Below are 13,516 nucleotides of genomic sequence, written 5' to 3'. Positions count from 1 at the left end.
CTTCACGAAAACAGTCGCTTAAGATCGACCTTCGATCTTAAAGTCGATTGTTCCTTGATAAACTGAGGTGTAAATAAATTACAGATTGCGGTTTTAAGAAACATCATTGTAACGAAATACAATTACATAACAATAGATGCCATTAGGTAATCGAGGATGAATAAAAATGACGACGAAAAGAGGATATTCGCGCCGTTTATACCGGTTTCGATCTCAGAACGAAGAACGTCGAAATCGCCCGTGTTCAAAACAAGCGCTCAACCGCTGGACGCAATACATGCAAGGCGTTCTGGGTCAAGACGTTCGTTGAAGACGCCGAGATATAACATATTATTCGGTTGAACGCTATATTGTTTTTTTTTTCGAGAACAATCAATGGTTGTTGTTTTGAACCAAAATTAACTTGGAATCTTAATAAATATATGTTAATTTTTTTTAATGTATTTATTACATTGTTAATAATCGTTGCCGACTAACCTACAATTTGTCTTTACGATAACTTAAATTTAGATACATAAGGTGGGGTAAAAGTTTCGCTACCATTTTGATTGCGCGTCATCATGGTTATGTGATGTTTACCTCAGTTTCGTTTGTGTTTGTGCAGACCAGTGTGTTGTGTAGACGTCCAAATTTTATTATGGAGACGAATTGAGTACAGTAATGCAATCCTAAGGCTGTTTGGTGAAATTGAGGATTTTTGGTCTACATTTATAATGGGCGATGAAGCTCATATTCTCCTCAATGGCCATGTCAATAAACAGAACAGTTGGTTTTACACTAAAAACAAATGTATGGTGTGGTAATCATGCTGGAAACATCATAGGTCCCTATTTATTTGAAAATAACCAAGGTGTTGCAGTTACTGTTACTGCTGAATGGTACCGAGACATGATTGGAAACTCTTGTGCCTGAAATGGAAGAGCTAGAGGACATGCGGTTTCAGCAAGATGGGGCCTCATCACAGACCGCTCGTCCAATGAAATTGAAGAAATTTTGCCTCAGATGTTGCAGGATGTCATGAAGAATACCTTAAAAAGAGCCGAAAGTTCCACAGCGAGTCGCGTCACCATTTGGCCGATATAATTTTTCAATTATAACGAAAAAAAAAGTAAAATTAAAATAAAAAATAAAAACAAAAATAAAAAGATCAAAAGAACTTTTTATGAAAACCAAACTTACTTATCTCTTCTTTGAGCACAGTTATAGGCAATTAAAATTGTAGCGGGGTTTTTACCCCACCTGTTATAACTAGGAGGACCCACCATTAAATGCACCTCACTACACTAAGCTACACAAGACCAAGAGTTGTATTACTTCGATATTGACAAGATAAGAGAATCTGTCGTCATATCTCCTTGCAATTCTTTCGATTTCCTGATTGATAGTCGATATATGAAGGTCTCGGTGTAAGTAATCAGTCGTGTAGTATCTAGGTGCACCTACAATACTTCTCAGGATTTTGTTCTGGAAATCACATAATTGAATTTCGTATAGGTTTCAATACTTGTTTGTATAGTATCAATTTATTATGTACTGATAATTGCGATTTTGTTCCAATTAACCAATACATTTTTCTATACTTCAACCCCAGTTCTTTCCCATTCTTCTGTACATCGAAGTCTTGCATCAAGATTTATTTCGAGATACTTAGCGTTGTTTCTATAAGGAATGATCTTCCTAGATTGTAAGTAGTAATCAGTTAATGTAGCCATCGTGATATTCTCCATTTGTGGTATATCACATACGTAGAGTAGGTAAAGAAATAGCCCCCAATATACTTTCTTGCAGTACAGTTGCGTTAGTTTCATTTATTATAGATTAGGTTTCGTCTTGTAGGACTCTACACACTTTGGCAGATTTAAATAGTTCAGTATGTTGTTTTGGTAATATTTTCTGTACTTATGAACAAGGCCGTCATGTCATACTTTATCGAAAGCATATGCCACATCTAAGAATATAGCTTAATAAACATTTTTCCCTTCAATGGCTTCTCATTTGTTACGATGACAGATATTTTATGCACTTGGTCAATTGTTGAATGTTTGTTAATAAACCCAAATTGATTTGTAGGTATGTTAACAATATAACTGATAACTATAGGCTGTAATAATTTTCGGACGTGTTTTAATCGAAATGCTGCATTGATCAAGTTGGTGTGTTTTATAATTCCATTTCTTGGTAGTTTTTGCAACAATTGTCCTGTTATTAAGTCATAGCTTGGTGATTTCTTCGGATTAACATCAGCTTTGATAACTTTGGTTACTTCTTTCAGCGTAATTAACTGAATTGTCGAATTTTCACATTTTATGTCCGGAAATTTATAAAGTTTTTTTTTAATTCATTATATAGCACCCACGTCTGCAACATTGTCGCGGGAATAGAAGAACGTTATGATTTGTAATTTGTATGTAGTTTTTATTTGTTGATGCTTGTTAAAATAAATATTCTTCAGCATAATTTCCTTTAACTTTATTCAGCATTATCACCTGGTGTTTATGCAACAATAAATGTCAGTCCGCCTACTTTTCGGATTGCTTTCGATGATTTTAACTAGCAAAATCTTTTAACTACCTTAACTTTTTTAATGTACAGTATTTCACATTTATTCTGATAATATTTATAATCTAATATCTAATACGGTATTTTTATTCTCTATATTCTTTTTTTAACTACTTAACGATTGTAGTTTAAAGGATATCACATCACTTAAACTACACTACTCTCATACTACATTCAGTACCCAGTTTTTGGCTGATTTTTAACAGAAACTATTTGTTTATTTCCAAAAACAAAAATTGTTTCTAGATATCATAATTATCTAAATATTACTAGGTAGATCTATTAAGGAACATTTGAACAGAAAATGAATGAACGTATTTATATAGACATTATTCTAATGTTTCATATGTTGAAATACTGCAATGAACTGTAAATATCATATGAGTATTTTTTACACAGAAAAACAATATTTCATATAATCCATAGTTATTGCTTAGTGAATAATACGTACTGCATACAAACGTGATTCAGATTTTTTACTGTGATCATTATTGGCATTTCATGGCTATAAATTACAAAATCATATTTGCACCGTAAAATACAGCATGCAGTAAAATATTTATTCATTTTTTGTGATCGTTTAGTTCGTATTAACATATTTTAAAGCAATAATGTCTAATTTTGCTTATGTTGACGTGCTTGGCTTTGATTGTTTTTAAACTTTTACGTTACGTTAAGATTCAGCAATGGCGACAAAAAATTATATTTTTCTGCTGATAATCCTTAATCACTTTTGATTATGATAATCTATAAAAAAAGCTCTATACTAGTTTAAAATTTAGTATTAACGTTTTAGGAGTGCTGATTTTGATATAATGGACAAAGTATCTTTTTGGTATCATTACAAATTAGTTATGTGTAACTGGTAATGAAAGATATATATAGGCTATTAAAGTATTTTGTACATACATCATCAAAATTTGTGACATCAAAACGTCGCAATGTTGCCGTATCAACTTTGAGTTTTAGTTCAGTATAGCTGTGATAACAAAATTGTAATCTGTTACAAAAATGTTATGAAATATAATTTATCTTACATTATAATACATCTAAAACTTATAGTCAATTATACAGTCACGATAGTCTATAGGTTAGAGTTATAACATCTTCTCACCATTGCTTTCAAGAATTTTACACACGTTTGACAATGGAACGACTTTGTCAGGCTCATTCAGTTATATGTTCGAACTAATCAGAGAGCATTGCATCTCTTTTGCATTGCATTTGACTGAAATGAGAGGGAAAATGTCACGTTAAACATCTTAATGACGTATGTACAAAAAAAATTGAATAGACTATAGAGAATCAATTATATCTCAATCAATAACCATTTGGAGACAGCTTTAAAGAAAACTAGAAGTGCTTTAAAATGAGCTAAGACTAAATGAAAATAACACTGCTGAGAATAACTAACGTCAATTGAACGGTTTTAATGAAGAGTAATATTTAATTTATTTTAAATTTGTCTTTACAGTGACTTAAAACTAGGTATGTATCTAGAAAAATGCATTGTCGTTTACTTAGTCTCTAATGAAATAACATTTTAATCACATGTCAATCGAAAAGTCCCCGGCCTACCATAATAAAACACATTTTTTTGCCAAAATTAGTTTTTTTCATGCAACATAATTCCCTTCAAGAATGATATACTGATTATAGCGACCCTCCAACTTTTGATACCATTTTTGTAGTACGATTTGTCCTTTAATTCAAAATAGACCTCAGTTTCGGCGATCACCTCTTCATTCGAAAAATGTCTTTCCAGCGAGCATTCTTTTGAGATCTGAGTACAGGAAATATTCGCTGAGGGCCAGATTTGGAGAATGTGGTGGTGGGATGGATTTTTGCCATTGTTTTCACTGACTTGTGACACGGTGTGACATTGTCTTGGTGAAGCAGTACTTTCTTTTTCTTCAAATGCGAATGTTTTTCGGCGATTTCCTCCTTCAAACGGTCCAATAACGCTATGTAATAGTCGCTGTTTGTGGTTCTTCTTTTTTTTAAGGTAGTCAATAAAAATTATTCTATGCGCATCCCAAAATGCAGACGCCATAACCTTGCCAGCCGACTGTTACATTTTCCCACGCTTTGGAGCGGGTTCATCGTGTGCAGTCCACTCGGATGACTGTCGATTGGACGTCGGAGTAAAATATTGGAGCCATGTTTCATCCATTGTCACATATCGACGCAAAAACTCGGGTTTATTACGCTTGATCATCTTCAAACATTGATCCGAATCATCAACTCGTCGTTGTGTTTGGTCAAAAGTGAGCTCGCGCGGCACCCACTTTGCACAGAGCTTCCTCATACCCAAATATCGTTGAATTATGTGATATACACGTTCAGTTGATATTTTTAAAGTGTCTGCTATTTCATTCAATTTCAATTTACGGTAATTGAAAATAATTTTGCGGTTTTTTTAAATGTTATCGTCGGTAATAACCTCTTTTGGTCGTCCCTGTGTTCACCGTTTTCGATGCTCATTTCACCACGTCTAAACTTAGCATAGCAATCCTTGATGGTTGATTTTCCTGGGGCAGTGTCCGAAAACTCGGCATCAAGCCAAGTTTTTGCTTCAACTGTATTTTTTCCCTTCAAAAAGCAATATTTTATCAACACGCGAAATTCCTTTTTATCCATTTGTTTCACAATAACAAAAGTTGCTTAAATCAAAGTGCTATAAATCACAAAACAATGATCCAAATTTATACACGTATCTTTTGAGGGTTAGGGCTAACTAAAAAACATATGGATTTAATTCTAGTAGCGCCATCTATTTGTCAGGGGAGTCTTCAATAGACCTGTTAGTACTTTTTTAGTGTTTTTATCATTTAGTACATTTCACTGAACAACTAAACATCACACATCACACGGTTTGGTTTTCTCTCTTTTTGGGACTTTTCAATAGACCTGTTAGTACTTTTTTAGTGTTTTTATCATTTAGTACACTTCACTGAACAACTACACATCACACATCACACGGTTTGGTTTTCTTTCTTTTTGGGACTTTTCAATAGACCTCTTAGTACTTTTTTAGTGTTTTTATCATTTAGTACACTTCACTGAACAACTACATATCGCACATCACAAAGTCTGGGTTCTAATTCAGTGTGATCTAAGGGTTACATCACTTCGGTGGTAACGTGGCAGTGAAGTATTGTCTTATGTCTTGCCATTGTCTATGACAGGAATCCGAAGGTTTCCGTGTCGATGCTTGTTGCTATAGAAACAAATATGTATCTGGGTGAATCTATAACATTTCTCAGGACTTCCTGGCATATTTGTATTATGTCAATATTACTTCCTGTAAAACATTCCCATAAGTGAATTGTATAGATGCAAGTAATTTTTAAAAATTGTTTGTACAGCAAAAACTTATTATATACGGATATATATAATTTAGATTTTCTTCCAAATGAATGCCGTTATCCAACTACATCCAATTAACTTTTTTTTGATTTTTGATATGTTCAGGATCAGTGAATAGATCTAAAATTCGAGGAAGGCCTTGGAAGTTAATCAATTGAATTGAATGTTATACTATTTTTGATATATATAGGGATCTTAATAAACTTATACATAAGTTAAATACTGTTTTTACAACAGAAATGATTACAAATGATAATCACAAATCCTAGTATAATTAAAATGTTAATTGTTATGTAAAAAAAGAAAATAAACCTAAAGTGAATGTCAAGTTGGTCACCCAGGAAACTATGCAACCTAATGGCCGCCCACTTGACTTTTACAGTATAATTCGACTGTTTAGATTTATTATTTAACATTTCAAGGTGGAGCTTTTCGTCTAGGACAAATATAAACACAAAAAAATTTAAGACAGGTAATCACCGATTTGCTAAAATATCTAAAACAGTTCCAGGGAACAGATAAAAAAGTATTTAACATTTTTATTGATATACAACAATGTTTTCTTAAATATGTTTTTATGGCTTTGACAAGGTCGTTCACCTTTAACGTAAAAAAAAACATTACGGGCTTAACGTTTATTTGTTATTTTTTCAAATATTGTTTAATCGATCTTATTATAAACAATAATACTATATATTGGAAAATACATATCCAAAAAATTAATAGTGAGTGTTTAATATAATAAAATTTGCCGGAATTATTAATTATAATTCACGATACCTTGAACTCATTTTTTCGATAAGTTTTTGGCATGTTAAGGCCATGAAAGGAAAAAACCTATATTTTAGCATGGTTATTATTCTCTACGAGTTATTACATACAATAATAACAATTACTGAGAATTTAATCGATATTCCTATATAATATAATACTTTGAGAGCATAACTGATATTTTTTAGCGTCAATATCTAAAATTTTATTACATTACGTAGGTTATTTAGTAGTTTGCAGAAATGAAACCGAAATTCGCAATAAACTATTTATAGTAGATGTTTCTTCGTGAATGAAAGTAAACGTCCTTATACTACAGCCGTTACTTTTTCAATTTATCATTAGTATTGCTTTCTACGAAAGAAAATTTTGGGGTATGAATAGAGCCAAATCTAAATTTCGCTGATAATATGCTGAATGTTGAAAAATCGTATTTTAATGGTTTGTCACTTCGTTGGTCACAAATTCTGAACACAAACTGGCCGAGAAAATATTTTGGTTCAAAATCGTGAGGCTTGATTTCATTCATAATGACGAAAGGACGCTTAAAGTCATTCAGCCAATTTTAGTGCACCGATTTCAGATTTAACTTGCTGACAATTCAGTTATATTCTTCTACAAAGGATGAATGACTTCGGATTTTAGGTTCTACTGTAGATGATGATGGTACTCCTTGACTTACTCAACTTCTGAGCTGACTTTCTAAAGAAAAAATAGAGAGAGTTCGTTAGAGTACTAACCTGATATGGCTTATTGTGACTTATTCCTATTCTTTTACTTGAAATTATCACTTATGTGCTATGACTGCTCTTACTACATTACTACAAAAAAAAACCTTAAAAAAGGATTAGGTTAGTTTACCTGTTATTAAAAATTAATACATTTATATTTTTTCCAGAGAATGTATTATATAACCTCTGGTAACCCTAAATAATGTACAAGCCAAGGTAACAATAATTAACTTAATGCATATTTTATCATTACTTCATTAATCTAACAATAATATGATTTGACACGTTCTCAAGTGTTCTTCAACATTCATAAAAACCTCGTATTTTGAAGCTATAATGAACCGCTTCAGTTATACATTTATATCCGTAATAAACATATCAAAATAGTGTATCCATCCATCACTCTCAATGTAAAAACCATGAAACGCGAACAGAAATGGCGAAGGACATATTCAAATATAAATGTTTTAAAACGAAAAACCGAAATACCAACGTTCAGATGCTGCATAATAAAACTTCAGATGGAATAACCAACAACGTGTATTAGTGAATGCGTCGTGAATTTTGATGAAAAATCTATTTTTGCAAAATCAGAACATCACGCAGAGTTGCTTAAATGTAAATAAGAACTGAATAGAAACGACTATATTAACATATATACATATATATATATATATATATATATATATATATATATATATATATATATATATATATATATATATATATATATATATATTTATATATATAATTTTATTTAGAACAATTGTTGAACATATTCAAATTTCCAATTATAATTCACGTCTTGTGTCACTGATCTTTTTTGGCACTTAAATTCATTAAAATATTCTTTAAAATATTTTATATGTTGAATAATACAAACTACAAAACAACTATACGCGTCATAGTTCTTAGTGAATCCCTTTTGACGGTCGACGCTGTGTGTTTTTTATGCCTTAACTACAAAAGGCAAACCCAAAATCACTTAATAGTTTTTGCACAAATTTGCATAATATTATTCTTCATTTTAAGTTTATTTTTAAGCAAGAACGTATATTTTAAAACATCTGTAGAAAAATGCTGTAAAAAATTGACTGGCACTCGTACGTACGGCGTAACACCTGTCCAAACTAAGAAACATTTTAAGTAAATGACCGGTTTTCATGGGAAAGGCGAGTCTAGAAGATGCGAAAAACTGGAAACCATTCGGTTTATTATCAGATTAAGGAAGCTGATATACAGGTTTTATCACGTTACATTCTCAATATAGTAATTTGTTAAAATGCTAACGTCCTTTTCTTAAAATATAATTTAATGACGAAAATAACAATATGTTCTCGAGGTTATTAAAATAACAAAGGAATTTGACGTATCAATAGAAATAAAGCCGGGAATGAATAATTTTCTCTATTTTTAACTTATCTGAATATTTAAAATTAATTCGCCTGCTTGGAAGTTATTTACTGTTTTATTTATAATCTCAAAATATGTTCATAATAATACTATTAAAATTTCTTGAATTAAGAATTATGAAAAATGGACCAGTACTAAAGTTTATAAAGTATCTGAAATTTAGTCATCAACCAAATACAATTCGAAGAACATTGGCGGCGTATAATTAGACATAATAATATTTGGGCGTCTACACAATACAATGGTTAAAGCGAAACTGAGCTCAACGTCATAAAACCAAGATGGCACGCAATCAAAATGGTAGTGGGACTTTTACCCCACCTGTTATGACTGTTGGGGTTGGGCACCGACTTCAAAGTAGTCATTTGGTAGTAGTTAAAATAATATTGTATATAGATAAATAGGTTTAGGTAGGTATTAAGCTAAATTGTGTGTATATAGTAGAATATAAAATATGTGTAGTAGACAGGTTAAATAAGGTTCTTGTTTATTTTTATTTACTTATTACAACGATTACTATGTAGATATTTTACTTTAAGTTTGATAATTTTTTAATTTTTAGTGAGTTCCTTATTTATTTATTTTTTATTTTTTTTATATATTTTAAAGTCTCCTTTTACCAACTATGGGTTTATCTGGACTGGGCCTAAAGTTTAACGCGGGTTCCGAACCACGGTTCGCAGCATTAAAACCTACCGAGTGGCGAGTGACCGACTTTAGACATCATCCCAGAAGACATCTGGTCTGTCTTACCCAGCCTGGTTGCAGGCTTGACTGGGATCATTTTCCTTGTCGGATTTTACAATCTTGCCTAGAACATTCACATATATTAAACAATCACAAACATAAATGTACGACTATGCCCCAGCAGGATTCGAACCCGCGGCTATCGCAACAGTAGGAAGACCGTCCCATCGCCTTTACTAACCACCAAGCCGGTTTTATTTATTTTTTAATGTCAGTCCAATTTTCTGGTTAAAAATATTTTTAATATCAACATTTTTGTTAAAAGTAAATTGTTCATTATTTATCGTCCCTAACGAAAATAACTTGTAATGTTGTTACTTGACACCTAAACCAAATTACATAAAATATAAAAATTGGCTTTAATAACTATTTTAAACAATTTCCAATCATTCGAATGTGAAAAAAATAGATTCTAAAATAACTATTTTAACTGAAACCTTACGCGTTTTAATTGCCCTCTTGTTAATGTAAAATCAGGGGTAATTTGTGTTAGTTCGGCCTGGAGTAGTTTTTGCAAGACTAAACCACCTGTCTGTCATCATATACCGATAGATAAACAAATAAACATAATCTATTTAATTAGAGAAACAAGTGATGTAATTTATATTGAACTAACGTTTATTATCGCATTCATTGTCAAGAATGTGCAGTGACCATGGCTATTATTTAATTAATTTTGTTTATTTCCTGAACAGAAATTACTTCACCACAAATTTTGCTTGAATGTACACAATAAACCGTTACACAATTTATATAACTCTAAAAAAAAATAATAATATATAAAGATTTTTTTAAATAATTAATAATTTTTTTTTCTTTTATTTCAGATTCTTCGTTATAAAACCACCAATCGAAGAAAAATACCTAATCAGTAGCAAGTAAAGATCGCAAACTATAATTAAGATCATGGCCGACATCTTTACCAACACAAACAGTATGACGAATGATCTCATTATAGCCAAGGCGGTAGCTATGGCCGTCTTGGGAGTATCATCCTTTATCCTAGGAGTCATTCCATTAAAATTAACCAAACTGATTGGTTCCTTCAAATCCAACGACGGAGATAAGAATCTCCTTTTATCTCTATTGCTCTGTTTCGGTGGCGGAGTCTTATTGTTCACCACGTTCATTCACCTTCAGCCTGAAGTAAGAGAGCTATTCCAATCTCTAGAAGAGCAGAACAAGATACCGGACATCGGTCTCAAAGGTCTGCCCTTATCAGAGCTATGTTTCTGTTTAGGATTCTTCTTTGTGTACTTAATCGAAGAAGTAGTTCATTTGTTCTTAGATAGAAAAGTACACGATGAAGCTTTACACAGGTAAGATAGTTTAAGACTGTTATACTGTAACATATATGAAACTGAAATTTATATGAATTATATTTGATCAGTAATATCTATTGGTCAAAATGCGAAGTATCAATTTAAACAACTCAACTTAACACGACTCTTGTTAGAGAAATGAGAAAAGTGTTAGGAAATGACGGAAAGTGTTTTCATTATATAATTGCACTAATTTTTCTCAGTAAACTTTTTTTATGTGAAAACGTGGTTAGAACACATGGAAGCATCTAATATAATCCTTGTTCTTAGAATTTGAAATAAAATTAACACAAACTTTTGTTGAAACGAATGTTTACTGCCGATGAAAAATGAATGTCATTATAAATAGTTTATATTTCTTAATTACGACTATAATAAATTAATTTTAAATATTTTTTTAATTTGAAACTTTATTGTGAAAAATCCGAACAATGTATTTTATTCAAAGTTATCCATAACCACTACTTTTTCCCATCTTTCAGGCAATTTACGGATTCCATCTCGAAAAAATGATTTATAAGTGATATTTTAATTATTCTTAAGAAGTGAAATGTTGCTCGAACAGGTCATGACTCATATGTTGGAACAAGTAGTAAACAGAAGGAGAAGGGTTTGCAGAATACGGTGGGTGGGATAGTTTCCATCGAGTATCCATTCTTCGTCTTCAATTTTTTTTTTGGCTGTACAAAATACTCTTGTCTTCTTCTCGTAAGCTTCACACAGCATTCGATGACCTTGATATTTCAATTTTTATACAACTCTGTTTACGTATAAATCTCCCCCGCCTTTTTAACAACATTCGAATTCTTTGACGGAAAAATGACACCTGTTTTGAGACTACAAGGGGCAACCAATTTTCTGATATCTTCATAATAATAATAACATAGTTTGTATTTGATATGTTTTATTGAAATCGTGAACGAATGTTGCTGGGAATTATTATAAAGTAAGTTGTTAGGTGTTTTTTGGCGTGTTTTCTGTGTAAAGATTGTTATTTATTTTAATTTCAGCAAATGAATTACAATGAATATCACAAACCCTTGGTAGTTGTATTCAGTTTGACCGGTTCATAATTGATTGGCCAAGAGATGCAAAATAAAAGCGACGAACTATTTATACATATATGTCGATAATATAGTCTACTCAAAGTTATTTTGTACATACGTCATCTCAATTTGTGACATCAAAACGTCGCGATGTTGTCGCATCGGCTCTGAGTTTTAGTTCAGTTTGGTTTTGACACATAACAAAACTCTAATCTAAATAAAATAATTGAACAAAAATGTTATCAAATATAATTTATTTTAACATTATAGTACATCTAAAAACTACAGTTAATTATACAGCCACAATAGTTTATAGGTTAGAGTTATAACCTCTTATCACTAACGTCTGACAACCGGACGACTTAGACAGGCTCATTCGTGTACGTGATGGAACTAATCAGACAGCATTGTGTCTCATTTTAACTAGGACAAAATGAAAGGGAAAATAATGTCTGATTCTAAAACAAAGTTACAATTGTGGCAGGCAATATATTAAATATCTAAATGACGTATGTGCAAAAAAATTTTGGGTAAATTATATGACTTAATTTTTTTATTTTTTAGTGGAAATATATGTTATTAGTTTTCAATTTTTTTCAACTTAACAAGACAAGGTTTGATTTACTTTATATTTCGCATTTCATAAGCAATATTGAAAAAGTTTTAATAGATTAATTTAAAATTATTAGCACTGTACATAATATGCTTTATTTTGCATTTCAGATCTCTTTCTATAAGATGCAGCTCCAGAAAAACCGAGAACATGACCATTCCTCGCGTTACCCTCAACAAGTTCGACGACGGCAACATCAGTTACATCTCCAATTCAAACAAGGAGCTCCTGAATTCTCAGACCACCATCGACATGGACAGACACAACGGTCACAGTCATCATACCCTCAACGATTCTCTGAAGAACTCTTTCAGCGGCTTCCTGGCCGTGTTGGCGTTAAGTTTTCATGCGGTGTTCGAGGGTTTGGCCGTCGGTTTGGAGAGCAGCGTCGAAAAAGTATGGTACTTGTTTGCCGCCATCGCTACCCACAAATTGGTGATCGGATTCTGCGTCGGCGTCGAACTGGTATCATCGAAGACGAAGACTCTGTTGGTGTTGCTCTATATAGGAACGTTTGCCGTTGTCACCCCACTTGGTAAGTTGTTATTTGAATGTATTAAATAACACTTATTAAAAATTATTTCTTAATTTTCGGTGCCAATCACTGTCCGCGGGCAATCAATGATTTAATTAAATACTGTGACGTTATAATTAATATATTGCCAGTGGTTACATATTTTTACTTTGCACCATTAAATCCTTAAACATATATTTATTACAAGAGTCTAGTCCTGGAGAATCCTGGCATGCGCACAAGGATTTTAATTTGCAACGTTGCCAGTTGTTAAAAATTATACGTATACTTGAAGATTTTAACAGGTAAATTGAAAAGCCCCCGGCCTGTCTTAGTAAAACACATGTTTTTGGCAAAATTCGTTTTTTTTATTCAACATAATTCCCTTCAAGGGTTATACACTGATTATATGATTATATGATTTCGGCGAT

The 13,516-nt window shown here is 31.9% G+C and overlaps 1 protein-coding gene across 2 annotated transcripts in view; it reads left to right on the top strand.

Moving 5' to 3' along the window:
* LOC143198841 (zinc transporter ZIP1) overlaps positions 1-13,516 on the top strand; it is a 42,552-nt gene that overhangs the window by 19,971 nt on the left and 9,065 nt on the right. For both annotated transcript variants that reach the window (XM_076408396.1, XM_076408398.1), the window contains exons 2-3: positions 10,418-10,909; positions 12,682-13,106. In XM_076408396.1, coding sequence (XP_076264511.1) covers positions 10,497-10,909; positions 12,682-13,106 — 838 coding nt within the window. In that variant the 5' untranslated portion in view covers positions 10,418-10,496. The remainder of the gene's footprint in view (positions 1-10,417; positions 10,910-12,681; positions 13,107-13,516) is intronic.

The sequence above is a fragment of the Rhynchophorus ferrugineus genome, unplaced genomic scaffold (assembly GCF_030347505.1).
Source record: "Rhynchophorus ferrugineus isolate W39M unplaced genomic scaffold, kcgeb_rfMv2 rfM6, whole genome shotgun sequence".
NCBI lineage: Eukaryota > Metazoa > Arthropoda > Insecta > Coleoptera > Curculionidae > Rhynchophorus > Rhynchophorus ferrugineus.
The sequence above is the reverse complement of the archived record's forward strand: the minus strand, read 5'-3'. Positions and strand labels throughout refer to the sequence as shown.